Here is a 17,888-nt window from a genome sequence, read left to right on the forward strand (position 1 = left end):
TTGTAGTGGATTTACAACTTTTAATTCATTGTAAGTGTTCACAACAAAATCAACAATAGATTTGTGTAGGCGAGGATGAAAAGGTTGGTTTCTAATCATAGCGTCTCGGTTAGCAAGTAAAAAGTCGTTCTCATAATTTGCGATCAACGCTGCTTTGAATTCCTCATATGTTTTGACGTGCTCCCGTACTGCTTTAAACCATAAAGAACACGGTGGGAGTAATAAATGAGGGATTAGTTTCATATATTGAGATTTATCTATACACATTATACTGCATTCATCCTGAAATTTTTCCAGGAAAGAAGTAGCATTTTCATTGCAGCTGCTACCACTAAACTTACTCATAGCTCGTATTTCGCTCATTTTTACACTTAACTTTATATTTCTTTCACCATTTCGTGTTAAATGGAAATTTCTACCTACTGTGTTATGCGTGATCCCACCATCTCTTTTCCGCGTGTTATGCGTGGTTCCACCATCCCTTTTCCGCCCATCTATATTCCTTTGTTGAATTCTTTCCAAAATAATATCCTCATCGGATGGGTTACTTGAAGAAGAAGTAACGCAAGGTCCACGTCGATCTGCTTCGGGTGAATGTGAGGGCATCTCTTGAGAATGAGGGAATTCCAAACGATCAGTAACAACGTTGTTGTTGGATGTATTGTCTTTAATCTGTAACGCCCTAATTTCCTCCTGTATGGTAGATATCAATTGTGTATTTGCACGTATTTGGTTAGAATTATCTGTCACCTGAATCTTTTGCTGACGAACAGAAGATTCTATTACTTCAAAATCTTTTTTTACAATATTGACTTCTTGGATTACATGATTGTAGTTATCCTTGCAATCTTCAGATAATCTTTTTAACTTCTCATCAAATTGTAGCGTGATGTCTCTCACAGCTTGGGTTACAGATTGATCTATTTGTTCTAATCGTCTACTCAATTCTTCATACTGTCTACTAGATTCTTCAGATTTTTGCTGTACCGTTTGTTTTAATTCTTCAGACATTTGAGCTAAATTTTGTTCCTGTCGCTGTAATGCTATTAGAATTCTGTCCTCTAGTGTCGACATTCCAGGTGTAATGGGAGCTATATTCTGCTCATTGTTAACACCGTCAACACTTTCATTCTCTACTGTCTCACCAATCATGACTTTTCTTATGATTACTCTGCCACTTCTAAGAATGGTTGAGTTAGTATTCATGAACCTTCTTATCAAGGTAAATTCACCCTTACTTTAAACTTCGGGATATGAATTTACAATAATCCCGGGTGAGGTAAACCAAAAATTTTACAACGACTCACCAAAGGTAGCCGTTAACCCTGGTTCAGTTAATATAAGTATATCTCTAGTGGCAGTACTCATTTATACCTTAAAATATCTTCTGATGTTATATTCACTAAGATGATTACCTTTTAACGAAATTACAAGTTCATGATAAATATTAAATAATTTATTCTTTGATTCCCCTTTAACGTATATTCACACAAACTGTCTTGCAACCAAACAAGTTAAGTAAGTATATATAAACAACGACATAGCAACCAACAAGACAATAATATATATTTCTTATGTTAAAAACATTCTTCTTCTATTATTTTAATTAACGTTATAATATGTATAGTGCTTGTGTAAAAGCACTTTCTGCCCGAAAGATAAACAATTATGAATCATACAATTATGAATCGATACAAAGTATCTCGTTATAACCTAAAACGTTTCAGTATTTTCTTTCGGGTTCCAAGGATGTGAAAGTAAAAGTTTGTAAAACTCTCTTTCTAAACACTTTAAACATATCAGAAAGAGTCGCTAGAACAATTGTTGAGAAACTATCGGACTCGGGTGTTCTGGAGAAAGAGAAGAGAGGAGGTCGTTAACCAAGTATGAAATCCAAGGATAAGGCCAGAAAAATGTCTACTCGTGCTCATATTGAAAGGTTTCCAACAGTTGGATCACACTGTTGTCGAAGCCAATCCAACAAAGAATATCTGCTTTCGGATTTGACTATCACTGCAATATACAAATGTACAAGAAACTCCCAAATCTGTAGCTGCGAGTTTCACAACTTACTGTAAGGAATTCAAGAAACTTTTTCAACCTGAAATTTCATCGTCCGAAAAAAGACTTGTACACTCTTTGTGTTATCTACAAAGATGGTGATGAAACAGTTAAGTCTAAGCCAGAAGAGAAGATGAAGATTCATATTAGTGAAAAGAATCAAGTTAGGTTAATAAAATATGACATAAAATGTATTTCAAACGCCAGCAAAACACTGAAGTGCATTGCTCTGTTTCAATGCCTTCGTATTCTGTCAGTTATACGTGACGAAAATGGAGATCCAATCAATTTGATTGAAATGCGCAAAGTGAAAGTTCACAAAGACTCCAAACAGCATTCAGTTTAATGTAAGTCACTTGGAGGACACTTACAGAACCATTCTCCTGAAAAGAACGCAGATTGAATCCACCAAGATAGGAGTTCCTACTTTGCCGACTTCTTAAAAATTATCTATAGAGAAGTACGAGGACTTATCATTGTGCCTGGGCCCATCTTCAATCATTCGAAACCCTGGACATGTTCAATTTTACAGAAACTGACCACATTAGCCATCCTTGTCAAGTGCAATATCAAAGCATGCAATTTGCAAATTACTTTGCAGGATTTTATATTCTGGCAATGACAACATGATAGCATTATTTTATGTTATGGTTAGTACGCTCTTTATGTGTTTGTTGCGTGTTCTCAGGACTTTTGTTTTACCCTCAAGAATCTTAGGAAACATTTGTTAAATTATTTTGTGTAATAAACACGAAGAAGTTTCAATAAAAATGTATTATATTAAGATTGTTCATCTATTAATGTAGTATTCAGTACAAAAAATATGCGTCATATCTTTCATACGAGTGAAGATTATCATCGTCAGAAACTGACGTATCTTTTTCCCGCCAAATTTTCCACGAGGTTGTACAGAAAAAGTTCATGAAATTTTCTACACTGATTTCCTATGACATAAGTTATAATTTAGTAAATTTTCACTCCTTTCGGTAAAAAAACTTTGCGCTATAGCTGTTCGAAAATGGATTGGACCTAAAAATCGCTCTCCTGAAAAGTTTAGAAAACTGAGATACGACAGGTTGTTGCACTGTCGATGATTTATTTCGTACTTTGCATATCAAAATTAGTTTCAATTTTTAAATATGAAACAATTTTTACTTTATTTGGTAGATGTTTGGTAATATGAACAAATCACTTTTTTAATATCGATTGTCCACAACTTATACATATACTTCGGAACTCACACAATATTTTGAGTTAACATTTGTTCCTGTGAAGTTTAACAAAATATTTATTGCGTCTCGTGGCAAGCCAATCTACAGTATTAAATTGCCATTCCATATATCAGGATTTCCTCTTTTCTTTTTTCTGTCAAAATGAAATTTAATGCTTTATTCTTGTTCAAACCTACTTAAAATATCACTTCTTGAAAAAAGTTGAATATATATACAAATTTTTGGCAGATTCTGGGACTAATGAGTTTTCTTTTTTAGTTTTAGCTTTGAGCTTGGAAATATTTCTTCCGCGTCGCTCAAACTTTACTTTCCTCTTTTAACTCCCAATAGTTTTCTCAATTTTTCTAAATCATCGATCAATTGTATTCTTCTTCCTATTCCTCTCTTTCCTTCTATGGCGGCATGAACAAGACAATTTCGTCGCAAGTTGTGTCCAATCCAATTTGTTTTCCTACGAAAGATGCTGGTTAGAACCATACCGTACTCGTCTCTCCTATAATTTCTAAAACATGTTTGTTTGTTTTTTTTTTTGTTCTTTTATCTTCTCCATCTTCCTCCAACACTACGTTTCAAAGCTCTCTTAATATTTCTTCTCCAAGTTCCGTAACGTTCAAGTCTCTGTACTATACAGTCCAATGCTCCATATATAGCAGTTGACCAACTTCTTCCTATGTCCAATAATAAGCCTGCTAATTAAGAGTGATCTTTCTTGTTGATACTTTTTTGGTTATTGCTATTCTTGCCCTAATCTCTCCGTTGCTGTAAGCGTCTCTCGTGAAAATACTTCGCAAGGTACTTTAAATGATCGACCTCATCGAGTTCTCTTTGGTTTACTCTGATCCGTAAGGGCGTGTTTCTACGGGACATTCTTATGACTTTTAATTCATCGATGTTGATTTCCATTCAAAATAGTTTCCCAGTGTCAACAATTTAGTCAATCATCTCATGTAGTCCTTTTTTGGTTCTAGCAATTATTAGAACCGTATTATCTCCACACCGGATCGTGTTAGTAATCTGCCCTCCAATTTTGAAATCCTCAATTCCCGTTAATGTTTCCCTCATTAAACATTCACTGTTAATGTTGAACAATTAAAGCGACGTATTACATCCTTGTATGACACCTCTTCCATTCTTCACACTATTGGTTTTCTTCATTCAAGCAAAACTTTATCTTTGTCCTATGTGCAGGCTGTGAATGAGTTGTCGGCTTCTCCAGTTGACACCAATTTCTTTAAATATTTTCGAAAGTTTGGTCCAATTGACACGGTCAAACGGTTTTTGCTAGTCAATAAAGCATAAACATAACTCTTCCTTTCCACCATTAAGTCGTTCTGATATAATTCTCATTGACTAAATGTCGTCTCTTGTCTCTTTTCCTTTCCGGAATCCAAATTGATCTTCCTCTAATATCTCTTTTATCTTACTTTCCAGTCGTCTACTCACTAAGCCTACAGTAATATCTCAAGTGCAATAAATAAGTGTAATGGTTCTGTGATCGCTGCACTTCTTTGTTTGTTTTTTTTTTCTCTTGGGCAATGCAATCATTGTAACATCAAGAAAATCCTTTGGCTATTTTTCACTCAAGTAGATCATATTAATAAGTGAAGCCAGTACTTACATTGTCTTGTCCTCTTACACTTGCGCAAATCTGCTTTTATGCAGTGGTTTCCAGTGGCCTTCCTCCTTCACATATATTTCATGGTTTGTACTACTTCACTTTTCAATATACTAAATAATTTTTCTTCATCATCCACCTCTGCCTTTCCTTCGACCGCGTTACCTTTGGGGCGGCTCTTCTAATAGTACAGATCTGTTATGTATTCCTCCGAAATCCTCAGGATTCGTTGATGGTCAGTGATTACGTATAACCTTGTTGATTTTCGATTCCCAACTTGCGTATACTTTTGTTAGCTTTCGGTAATTATTCTCCTCTTTTCTGATACATCAGTGCAGATCAGTCGCGCCGTTGAAGTTCCATTACTTCCTCTAATATTTGTTGTATGTACTTTTCTTTGACTTTGACCGTCTCTCTTCTCAATTCATTATTCAGCCTTCTGTATTCTTTGATGTCCGTGTCTTTCACCCTTTTTCATTCCTCCATATTCTTAATCTTTTAGTTACGCATGATTTTCTATGTGATCTTTCAATCTTCTCAATATTATTGTGGAATGTCCTAAGTAGAATTGTTTAACTTTTCCTCGACTGTTTTCTAGATAACCAACCATGTCATCCATTGCACAGAATTTTTATTCAATCTTTTCTTTTACATCACTATCAATACTTCTTTATTGCTCCAAGTTCCTCCTGTTTTTCGATTTTTTCTCCTGCTTTTCCTGATCGATTTTAACCAGGTTTTCACTTCCACTAGCAGATTCATAATCGAATCACTGTTTATCCCCGTTAATATCTTCACTTCTCGACATTACTCCTGAACCACTGCTTGACAAGAATGTAATCGATTTGGTAGCGTGTTGATAAGTAGGCCCCGCACGTTTTGGTACCAAATAGTAACCGGTGGCCACTGGACAACTGCCCACCCTTCCCCAGATATTAACCAAAAAATCGAATTTTGGGAGATTCAAAGAGCCATATCTTGGGAACCGTAAGTCATGGATAGATGATATTTTGCGAGAAACAGAGGAAGGTGCCCATGCAAAGATTTACTCCCTTCACATCCCTATTTCTCCTAGAATAATGATTCAACCCTAATTCTGTTTGGAATGAAACAGTGTTTCCAACTGCATCACTCAGATGTTCCTATTATGTACGTGAGGCGGGAAAATCCTGCTCAACGTCGGAGAAATTGATTATTTCAGGAAAAAATCCTTTCTTCGAAAATTTCTCTTCTCCGATACATGATACTGACATGGGAGAGGTTCCATTAGAAAGAATGCCTCATTCCCAAGAGAATAATGTCAGATTCTTAGTCCTATGATGAATATGGATTTGTCGGAAATTTTTAAATAATATCACGTTCTTTGTCATGATAAGAAGAACGTGGGATTTTCTCCACAAATATGTAAATATTTTCCCCGTCATCAGTTTTCAATATATGAGATTGAAATTTTTCACAAATATTATATACATTATGTAATATCTTTTAGGTGATTTGGAGATTCAAGCAATACAAGAGGAGGGCCGAAAGAAGGGTTTGTAAAAAGGGTTTCTCTCTAAAAATCCCTTTCTAGAGACCTTTTTCTCCTCTAGTACTTCATATCAACATAGGAGTGGTACCGTTAGAAAAGATGCCTTATCTCAAAGAGAACGAGATACGATTCATGGTCCTGCGATGAGCAGTTTTGATGCTAAAGCTGCTTGGATTAAAATTGACTGAAAATATATTATCCAAAAATGGTTAGGTAAAATTTGTAAATCGGCTAGAGCATCAAGACTATTTATCCTAAATTCATTCTTCGTACCTCATTCCATTTACAATAAAGTAAACGTCTTTGGTATAATTCGCATGTCCGTGTCATTTACAATAGGAGGAAAATCCTTTTAAAAAACCGGGATTTAATTTGTTTTAAAATGCAATTTTTCTCAGTTTGCATGGGAATTTCCCTTCTCAGGTACACAATAGGAAACATTGAGTAGTACAGTTGGAAACACTGCATTACTTAGAATAAAATGAGGATCAAACAATGATTTTAGAGTGAACAGTCTGGATGTAATAGCTGGTTGAGTGAAAGACTACAAATTATCTCAGAAAACTCGTTCTAAAGAGTTAAAGTAATGAGGATTGTCATCAAGCCTTAGAGAAAATATAGATCATATTGAATAAAATAGTTCTAAGAAATATCATGGGAAAGCTTTCCTTATCGTATTATTTTAATAAAAAAGCCATAACTAGGAGCAAACTATTTCTTTTACCTCCCTTCTCTTTAGGCAATTTCAAGCGCGATTAACGTAGATGATCAGGAAACCGTTACAAAAAATGTACTTTGTATAGTATCAAATTCGGTTAATTTTTTCGCAGGTTCTACCGGACAATTGGATAATTATTACGTTATATGCTTTTGGAAATTGGTAACATGGTATTCATATTAACCCCCTATTCTTAATGAATTTCTACTCCAAATAAGATGGTTGCTTCCTTATTTTGCAGAAGCTATATTCCAGGATTTATTAAAATTGTTTATATTTTAAGTGAGAATTATCGTGTTAAGAGACAGTAAAAATGATGAATATGCACATGAAGTACCAGTTGAGTTGAATGACAAAAGATTCCTTTACCTTACTGATTAACAGAGACCAGATGTTTAGGCACTAGCAACCTGGAAAATAGGCAGGCAAATAGGCACTTAAAATGTAAAAATATGCCGTAAAATAGGCACTAAAATGTAACTGGAGATAATGAAGAAAAATAACACTAGTCAACAAGATTTTGGCACAGGAATCAAAATACCTGATTCTAATAGACCTCTTCACGTTCAATTCGAATTGGCAATCAGAATTTCTCCATCACCCTCAGTTTTGCCGTGACAGAGGGATTTTCGGGAAATTTCCCCTCAAATTCCATTTTTTATTACAATTTTTGTACCTGTAGCTCGGGTACCCTTAGGTATATAAACACATAAGTTATATTGTATGTTATCTTGATTTATACTTAGTAAGCCCTCTAGGTTTCATAAGAATCGCATTATTCTTTCTAGAGAAATAAACATATTTGTATAAGAATATGCCATGTGTACTGTTCATTTTACCATATTCATTAGTGCAGATAGAATCACATTTAACTTCCACGAAAATTACAATATAAGAACTGTTTATAACTCATTGGACTTCCAATAAAACATATTTGCAATGATGTATACACCATGTCGCCATTTTTGTATCAGGGAATTTCTAGAGTGATTTTGTTAAAAATTCCCTCCAAAAGTAGTTTATAAGATTTTTTTGTCTCAACTTGTTATTTGTATATAGTGATACAGAAACAGGAACTGAAATAAAACTTAGTTTTATATCTACTTAATAAATAATGTTTATTTCATGTGAATCGCATTATTCTATCCAGAGATATAAACTATTGTGTCTATTTATAGGTAATAAAGAATATACTATGCAACACTTTTACCAAACACAAAAACCTAAGGTTGACGTATTATTGTCGGCACATAGCTGGATTCTCAAATACAAGCACAAATACACACATGCTTTCTGTAGAAATAAGTCACTTTTTAATATTTTGATCTGGCAACAATGCATAAAAAATTGATGACTCATGTAGCCTGATGACTGTTAGTAGCGTTGAGTGACGCTCCAAGCTGGACGTGTTTTAGATGTGGCCGCGTGTAAGTTTAAGTGTATGTGCATTGTGGAGTTCGAATAGATTGTGTTGTGTGGTGATGCACTGATTAAGATTACGTTTGTGCTGCTTCATGATTGATGGAGTATAGATTCGTGCGTGTATGTGTGATACCTTACAGGATACAAGATGCCGAGGAAGTGTGTAAATCACCCGGACAATTTCTGTTATGTATGTAGGGAGTTGACATTTAAATCGCAACGTCGATGTTTTACTCCACTTGTGAGGAAGTGTTATCAGTTATATTTTGGTTGCTGTGTAGGAGACCAAAATAAGAATTGGGTTCCTCACTACATATGTTGTACTTGCGTGAAACGTCTGACTGGGTGGTCAAATGGTGAACGAAACATGAACTTCGCAGTACCGATGATCTGGAGGGAACCAAATGATCATTCATCAGACTGCTACTTTTGTATGACACAGACAAAAGGAATAACCAGTGAATCTAAGCACACAGCACAGTACCCTAATTTGGCATCAGCAATTAAGACAGTTCCACACAGTGCAGAATTACCTGTACCAGTACTTCCTGCTCATCGTACTGTAAATGAGGATTACGTACTTGAGGCAACTATTGAAGTCCCAAATGAAGAAGGAACTTACGTAGGAAGCACATCTACATTGGATCCCCATCTGATAACTCAGGGTTTACTAAATGACCTCGTACGGGATTTAAAGCTCTCCAAGATATAGGCAGAATTTTTTGTTTCTAGACTTAAAAGCTGGAATCTGCTCCATCGTGACACTAAAGTGTGTATTTTTCGAAAGCGTCATACAGAGTTTCAAAACTACTATTCTCAAGAAAGTGATTTAGTGTATTGTAATAATGTCTGTGCTGTGATGGATACACTCGGACATGCACATATAAGTACGGAGTGGACATTGTTTATTGACTCTTTCAAAACTAGTTTGAAGGCTGTCCTTTTGCTCAATGACAACAAATTTCCTTCAGTGCCTTTGGCTTATGCAACTAATATGAAGAAAACCTATGAAAACATCAAAATAGTGTTAGAAAGAATTCAGTATGAGGAATACAAGTGGACCGTTTGCTGTGATTTAAAGGTTATTTCTTTGTAAATGGGTTTCGCAGCTTGGTTATACGAAATGTTGTTGTTTCCTCTGCGAATGGGACAGCAGAAACAAAGCGGACCATTACATCAAAGAAGGAATGGCCTGAAGACTTTGTTTATTCCTGGACTGAAGAATGTTGTTTATTCCTCACAGATGAGTCCTGATAAGATAATTCTACCTCCTCTTCACATAAAGTTGGGGCTCTTCAAAAACTTTCTTAAGGCAATGGACAAAACTAATGCAGGATTTTGTTACCTCAAGGAAAAATTCCTCGGATTAGTGACGCTAAAATCAAGGAAGGGATTTTTGTAGGCTCCCAAATAAGATGATTGATTTGTGACCAAAAATTTGAGGATCTCTGAACTCCGGTTGAGAAAGCAGCTTGGTGTTCATTTAAATGTTTAACAGAGATATTTTTTAGGAAACCAGAAAGCCCCAAATTAGCGTGAAATTGTGAGTGATTTCCTGTAATCATTCAAAAAAAAAAAAAAAAAGGGGGTTACAACATGCTCCTTAAAGTTCACTCTCTACACTCCCACCTGGATTTCTTTCCTCAAAACCTTGGTGCTGTAAGTGATGAGCTTGGGGAAAGTTTTCATCAGGACATTTCCTCCATGGAGAAGGGATATCAGGGACCGTGGAGTTCACAAATGCTAGCTGATTACTGTTAGACACTCAAAAGAGATGTTGCAGAATCCAAACACAAAAGAAAGTCGACAACTAAAACTTTTTAGGTAAGGTATATTTATTAAGAAGATACCACTCATTCTTTTGTATTATTTATTAAGTAGACATAAAATTATGTTTTAGTGCAGTTCCTGTTTCTGTATCGCTATAAACAAATAGCACGTTAAGACAAAAATATCTTATAAACTACTTTTAGGGGGGAATTTCCCACAAAATCACTCTAGAAATTCCCTGATACAAAGAATAGTGACACGGTGTATACATAATTGAAAATATGTTTTATTTCAAATCCAATGAGGTATAAACTGTGCTTATATTGTAATTTTCGTGGAAGTTATGTGTGGTTTTATCTGCACTAATGAATATGGTAAAATGTACAGTACTCATAGCATATTTTTATATTAATATGCTTATTTCTCTAGAAAAAATAATGCGATTCTTATGAAATTTAAAGGGTTTACTAACTAGTAAGTATAAATCAAGCTAACATACAATATACCTGAGCTACCTGAGCTAAGTGTACCTGAGCTACAGGTATGAAAATAGTAAAAAAAAAAAAAAAAGGGGGGGAATTTGCTGGGAAATTTCCCGAAAATTCCTCTGTCACGGGAAAATTGAGGGTGATGGAGATAAACGGATAGCAGATTCGATTTCTACGGGTAAAGTTCTATTAGAATCAGGTATTTTCTTCCGTGTGCCAGAGAAAAAGTATTTTTGTCGACTAGTGTAATCAATACAAGTAAAAAATAAATTCAAATTATAGGTAATGTTCAAAGCATATAAAATGTTAATAACTTCTTTTATTGTATATATTAAAAGGAAGCTTGATATGTATTCCATGTATATTTGGTAAAAACGTACATTGTATACAGCACTTTATCACTACACATAACAGTTCAAATTTTATACGCTTAATTAGTACACATAGCAGTCCAAATATTGACCGCATTTTATCACTACAAACAGCAGTTCGTAACTTCAGTCCACTATGCTGAAATGTGAACTTAAAGAACGTTAATTCTTTTGTGCATATTTGGAATGCAATGCTGTTGGAAACAAAGGTAAAATGGACGGGAAAATGCGAATCATACTATGTCATTGCTGTCGGTGTCATTCTTTTCTTGTAGTGGGGTGAAGCTTGAACTTGACTTGCTCTCGGAAGAGGCAGAATCCTTGTTAAGATACTAAATTATATATATTTTCCCAGTGAAGTCTTATTTGGAATAAATTGCATAAAATAAGCAGCATTAGGCATTATAATTATTTAAGCTGTAAGAGGAGAAATAAGCAAAAATGGGGAAAATAAAATTTTCTTAGATCTAAACAATAATCCCCATTTAAACTTTAAAACTTTATTTTTGATCATATTTTTAATATAAAAAATAAGCATTTTGCCTAACATCTGGTTTCTACTGATTAAGTTCAGTTCAAAACAACATTTTAGAGTTAATCCTATTATGAGAAAAAGAAATATTGATATCTTACCTGATAATTTTCTGGTGATGTATTATACACTTTTTAACAGCTTCTTCAACGCCATTTGGATATGATTCAACTAGCTTGCATGCATCTCTCTCTATTTCAGATGTTATGTCTTCTTCATTATTCACATTGCTATTAATTAATTGGGGAAATAGTATTTTCCAGCATTCTTTATATTCTGATGCCTTTCGGTCTTGTGACATTGAAACATGCATAGTGGATCTGGTTTTATCTCCTCGTGTGTGTGAACTTTTATTTTTACATTGCTTAAACGTTTCGATATTATCACTAAGTTCATCATTGTCCTCAGCATAATTATAACTTATCAAATGTTGATCACAGAAATTCAAAACTGCTTGAAAGATTTTGCGCATATGGCGTACTTCTTCCAAAGGATAAAGCACCAATGTGACAAAAAGGTTTTCACAAGCTAACACTACTAGGAAAGCAACATATAAAGATCCAACCTCGAATATTAACACAAGCTCATACAATGGTGAAGAAACATTTTCCAAAGGATACCAGTAACTTAGATGGAAAACCCAAGAAAAATTCGAAAAATTACTATTTTGATAACGTACTCCATTTACAACAAGTGGTTTGTATGTTAAAAGAGGATATACCCAAAGACTAGCACAAGTACAACTTAAAATTGATGATACGATTAAAGTCTTTCTCGATCGGAAAACCATTCTTTTACGCACACATCGTCTTGATTTCCGAAAAAATAAGCAATTCTCAAATTCTTTGCATAGGTTAATTAGTTTCAAGAAAGATGTACGGTGCAACATAATTGAAATTAAATATACAAAACCTTGAACGAAAAAAGCCACCATTAAACCATTCACAACAAGGCAACGTATATCGTAGATTGTGCTTAAAAAGTCCACAATATTACCAAGAACTAGAAGAGTCATCATAATTGTGACCAAAACAGAATGAATAACCTTCAGTATTTTAGGCCAATCTCGAGAATGGTTTGGCCATGTTATTAACCAGTGTCCAGAAAGATGTAACAATATCATAATTGGACGAAGTGCAGCTTCAAGACCAAAATCCATATTGCAAATTGAAATTTAGCCAAGACAAAATCTACCTAGTTCGTGGATAATGCTAATTAAAACCACTGCATTTCTGGTTTCATTTAAATTCGATTGTAGGAATTTGCTAAATACACATGAAATGGATATTATAATAGACATTACATGACATGGAGATCTTCGAAAGCAATTACGATAGGTTATTGAAGTATAAACAGCGAATACTTAACATTTATTTCGAAATGTCTTAATAAAAGAACATTTAGAGCAATAATATATATACGAGGTATTGTGGTAAATCTAGGATTATGCACTGCTACTGTATTATACTAATAAAACCCTGTATTAACTCCCTTTGATTTAGTTTAAATTTTGCTACGAGATCTCGTAAGATGACCGTATATACAATAAATCCATAGTTTGTTTATTGTAGTTCTATAAGGATAATAATATTAGTAAGAATATTTCGATTATTTAATAACTGTACAACTTACCATTTATTGAAATCTAGCATATTGGCTTGATTACCGTTGTAAACTTAATTACTATTATAGTATTTCACATTACATCATTGCTACGAAATTACAAATAAAAGAGCAAAAAAATACTAAGTACTTATGACATATTTCATAAAGAAGTTGCAACAGAGAAATGCAGAAGTGAAAAAGAATCTACTATGTTTTGTTGTACTATGTAATCTACGAGTTACATACTACTAAGGTATGTAAACGCAACTCTGGCCAGCAGCAATGTAGCAAAATATTTATTTATGTTGCGAAACTAAAAATATTGCTATTAAGTGAATTGTTGCTAAGATTGTCTTGAAACTTAAAATGTCGTTAATTTTTTCATAGTTATATACGTTTCCCACTATGTATCGTATACACAGGGTAGAATATATTAATATATGTATTATTGACTTAGATACTAATGATAATCATTTTGCACTGGGAATAAATCCACGAAAATATATGTTGTCTAAGATGACATTTGCAATTAGAAATTTCCTACAAAATGAATTGTTTTCCTTTTCATAATTTATGAATATATATACACGAATATCAATTAATGTTCTTGAAGAAGTTATATAAGTTAAGCTGTAATTTTTATTTGTCGGAATGCTGAGGTAAAAGCAAACATACACTAATGCTTAGATGACGTCTGAATATATTTAGACAGTATATGCAAGATGATCACTTTATACTGAAGTATTTGTCAAATCTCAGTATTGGATAGTACTCGTCCTAAGAGTTATGAAATTTGAATAGATTTATGAAACCGTATCAGAACAAGGTTAGGTAATAAATATTAATTGATTTATCTTACAGACTATGCTGATAGAAAATACGGTTACTATGATCAGTTGTTTATTTCTAAAACCTTCCTCGTCAATAACGGGCTTTGATCATTTAATAACAATTATCTAGTGAAGTGGTATGTTCGCAAAGATATTGGTAGAAAATACGAAGTCGTTAGAACACATTTAAAATATTTTGAGGGATATAATCACAATCATTTCAAAAACTTTCCAGCCATCTAAAGTTTTGAAGTATCGTTCAAGATTGTGATTAAGAATAACTATGGTATTAACACAGTGAAACCACAATGATCTTTTCATGGAACAATCACTATAATCTTAACACGACACAATCACTATCTCTCAATGGAGTACAATCACTATGCTCCTATCATAAAACACACATCCTACACAACATTGTACATGCTTTGGCATAGTATAGACACTGTGTTCTCAACACAAGCTACTAAGTATATGAAGCTACGGAAATTCACTTAAAAATTATGAGTAGATTAAAATCTCTTTAGAATTTTCTTGTTCCGCTACTTTGCTGAAGACCTGAAGCTTTTCTGTTTTATTTTACGTTGGTGGGAAAGTTGTGGTAACTAGGATATCTAGTCGTCGGTTGGTTTACCAAATGTTTGCTTCACACTACGTATTCCCTGAGAAACTTGATAGAAAATCAACAATGAAAAAAATTGGATGTTGTTATAGAGAGATGAAAAAAGAACCATGTTTGATATGTACAAGATTATCTTTCAGTGTGTACATAAAGGCGCTTTTCTGTTTACACCCATTGAGTTTCAAACATCACATCACGTGCTTTGTTAGTGAAAACACTTGTATGCATTATGTTGGCGTATGATATCCTTCACTTGGATCACGTTTCCATGCACTAAAATATTAATAGATGCACAAGAAGCTATTAGAAACAACGGTAGCACTACCCATCTATGCTTTTGCTAAGAGTTGTATACGCACACTGAATGGGATAGGTTGAATTATCAAACAGAAACTCAATATATAAAAGAAGATCGTAAACATTTAATTATAGAGTTAAAGAAAATAATGGCTGTAGATAAACTCACCTGTATCTCTCCTGTAATTCATCATGGTTCTAAAAAAAAAAGTACTTCACTGGAGAGATGTTTGCTTCAATGATTAGATAATCCTTGTTTTATGAGAGGTAATTTAAACACACATGTGCGTGTAAAACTCTCGTAAAAAGACAAAACTCGCACACCCATTCAATTTAGATTACAATGCTTAAGTGATCTTGAAATAGGTGTATCCTAAGCATTATGCAATATGACCTACATCGATTTTCAATTTATACAAGGTGGATTTTTTTTATCTTTATTCAACCTTATAACTTTTAAACTAATAGATTAAGGAAGTCTGAAATTTCGTACCATGCAAGTATTCGAAGGGAAACGTTGTTTGACATACTCTGCAATAGGAAGAGATTAATTGTGTTTAATGTATATAAAATTATGTCTTTTCGAATGGTACTATGTATGTTTATTGTATATAACAAATATAACTCTAAAACCACATCTACGACACTTATTATTCATATTACAAACAAATGACGGTTTAGTATCACAAATACCGAAGACAACAAAGTATTGAAGGTCTAAGGCTGAAAACAAATTTACGTTAATGATAACAAAGGTAAATCATTCTGAATATCCCATCATTAAACAGCTCGATAAGTTTTTTTTTTCTCCGACAGAAGGAAGTCTTTATTTTAAATCTAGAAAATGCACTTTCACCTGATATATTTATTTTCAAGACAAGTGGGAAAATATAGACGTAATTAACAAACCTATAATCTCATCTTTGCAATAATATTTTCCGCAAGATCGCCACTAATAAGTTGTTCACTGAAATCATTGAAATTAATCAGTATGTAAGAGTGTTAGTGATTTCCTTTCTCCATATGCTTGAATTCCACTCTCTACAGTACTTTGGATGTGCGTTATCACGTCTATTTAATGTGCTTTAATACGATTTGGTGAGACCACTCAAGTGTTGTTGTCTTTAGTATTTGTGATACTAAATCGTCATGTGTTTGTAATATGAATAAGAAGTATATATATATATATATATATATATATATATATATATATATATATATATATATATATATATATATATATATATATATATATATATATATATATATATATAATGTATACAATAAACAGACATATTGGCATTCGCAAAGGGTTTTAAGAAAAGATTTTTATTTAATCTTTCTTTACTCATTCGCCATCCATATGCTACTCTAATCCCTCCCGTCACTCTCATTAACGTTCCATTCCCCCACGATTATACCCTTTAAGCGAAGGGAGACGAAGATTAAGGCAAGTGAGTGATGATGGCAGAATTGGTGGAATGAAAAGTGGTAGGGAACGGGAATACTCCGAGAAAATCCAGGGTCACGATGTTGTCCACCACAAACTTACTTGTCCGGGAATCCAACACGGGATCGCATGCACCAGAGGTAAGTGATCTACAACTGAGCCACAGTGCCCTTTGCACTCCATGGAACGACTACATTAAGCCACTATCACAAAATACCTTCATTTTACCATCGTTGTCAACGCCTGCACTTATTGCATAAAGTTCAGCTCTTTAAATTTTACATAACACATAAACATGCTTTGGTATTGTGCATGACCATATCTTATCTCTGAAATTTAAGTTTAAAAAAAAACTTAAGTCCTCATTTTTCTGCACGAAATGGATAGGCTCCTTTTCTCCCGTCAATAGGACCGATTTATATTTATTTGGTTCCCGAAGACGCCTAGGTCTCCTTAACATTTATTAAAAATGTCAAGCTCGTTATATGTACACTCATGTCCAAAACGATTGTCACATATCTATAGCTGTTTTCTTGTAAGAATATAATTTGATAATGATTTTGCACGGTACTTTTAATACTGATACTATGTGTATAATCGGGAAATGTATATTTGTGGTAGATTTCATAGGAAAAGGATTATAAATACGAAAATTATAATGAGTAAAACAAAATGTTGCTAAATGGACAAGAAAGTTTTATTTTTGTTTTAGTGTTTTTATTTACTGCTCTTTTGACATGAAATTTGCCACATACATGTCCTTGCCGATTATACAGATACTAACATTATAAGAAATATCGGAAAAATTCGTTATCAAATTATATTCCTAGAACAACATATTTATAGACATGCGACAAAAAATTTGGACATGAGTGTACATATTTTAACTTTCTGCTAATTCTCCATCTTTCGCTTCGGTGCTCTTAGCCGTCCTATCTTGCACTCCAGAACCTCCGGTTATTAGCCGTTTCGGTCGTTTCATTATTGGATTTTCTCCGGGTACACCTTGCAATGTATTTGTTTCCGTTCTCAGCGTATATTTTAGCAGACTCTCCTTGCCTCGGATTATAAACGCTATATATTGCCCACCCCAAATGTATCCACAAGAGCACTGTCAACAGATCTAGTGTTATATACTTTTACTTCCCCCCTTTCTTATCTCTTCATATTGAATCAGATTGCTATCATATGGTTCATCGCTTAACATGTACTCATGAACGTCTCTTTAAGAAACGACATTCCTGACTCCTATTGTAACTCGTCCAAACAACTTGATACTACTGAGCATCGTTATGCTCCCTCTAAGATTGTTTCTGCGATCTGGAAGCTTTATGTTCAGTTATT

At 33.8% G+C, this 17,888-nt stretch overlaps 1 protein-coding gene across 1 annotated transcript in view; it reads right to left on the reverse strand.

Moving 5' to 3' along the window:
• Positions 1–13,042, reverse strand: part of LOC145691698 (odorant receptor coreceptor-like) — a 155,548-nt gene extending 142,506 nt beyond the window's left edge. The window contains exon 1 of the mRNA XM_081767037.1: positions 11,842–13,042. Coding sequence (XP_081623163.1) covers positions 11,842–12,899 — 1,058 coding nt within the window. The 5' untranslated portion in view covers positions 12,900–13,042. The remainder of the gene's footprint in view (positions 1–11,841) is intronic.
• Between the last annotated feature and the right edge of the window lie 4,846 nt (positions 13,043–17,888).

The sequence above is a fragment of the Thermobia domestica genome, chromosome 8 (assembly GCF_964235325.1).
Source record: "Thermobia domestica chromosome 8, izTheDome1.hap1.1, whole genome shotgun sequence".
In the NCBI taxonomy this organism is placed as follows: domain Eukaryota; kingdom Metazoa; phylum Arthropoda; class Insecta; order Zygentoma; family Lepismatidae; genus Thermobia; species Thermobia domestica.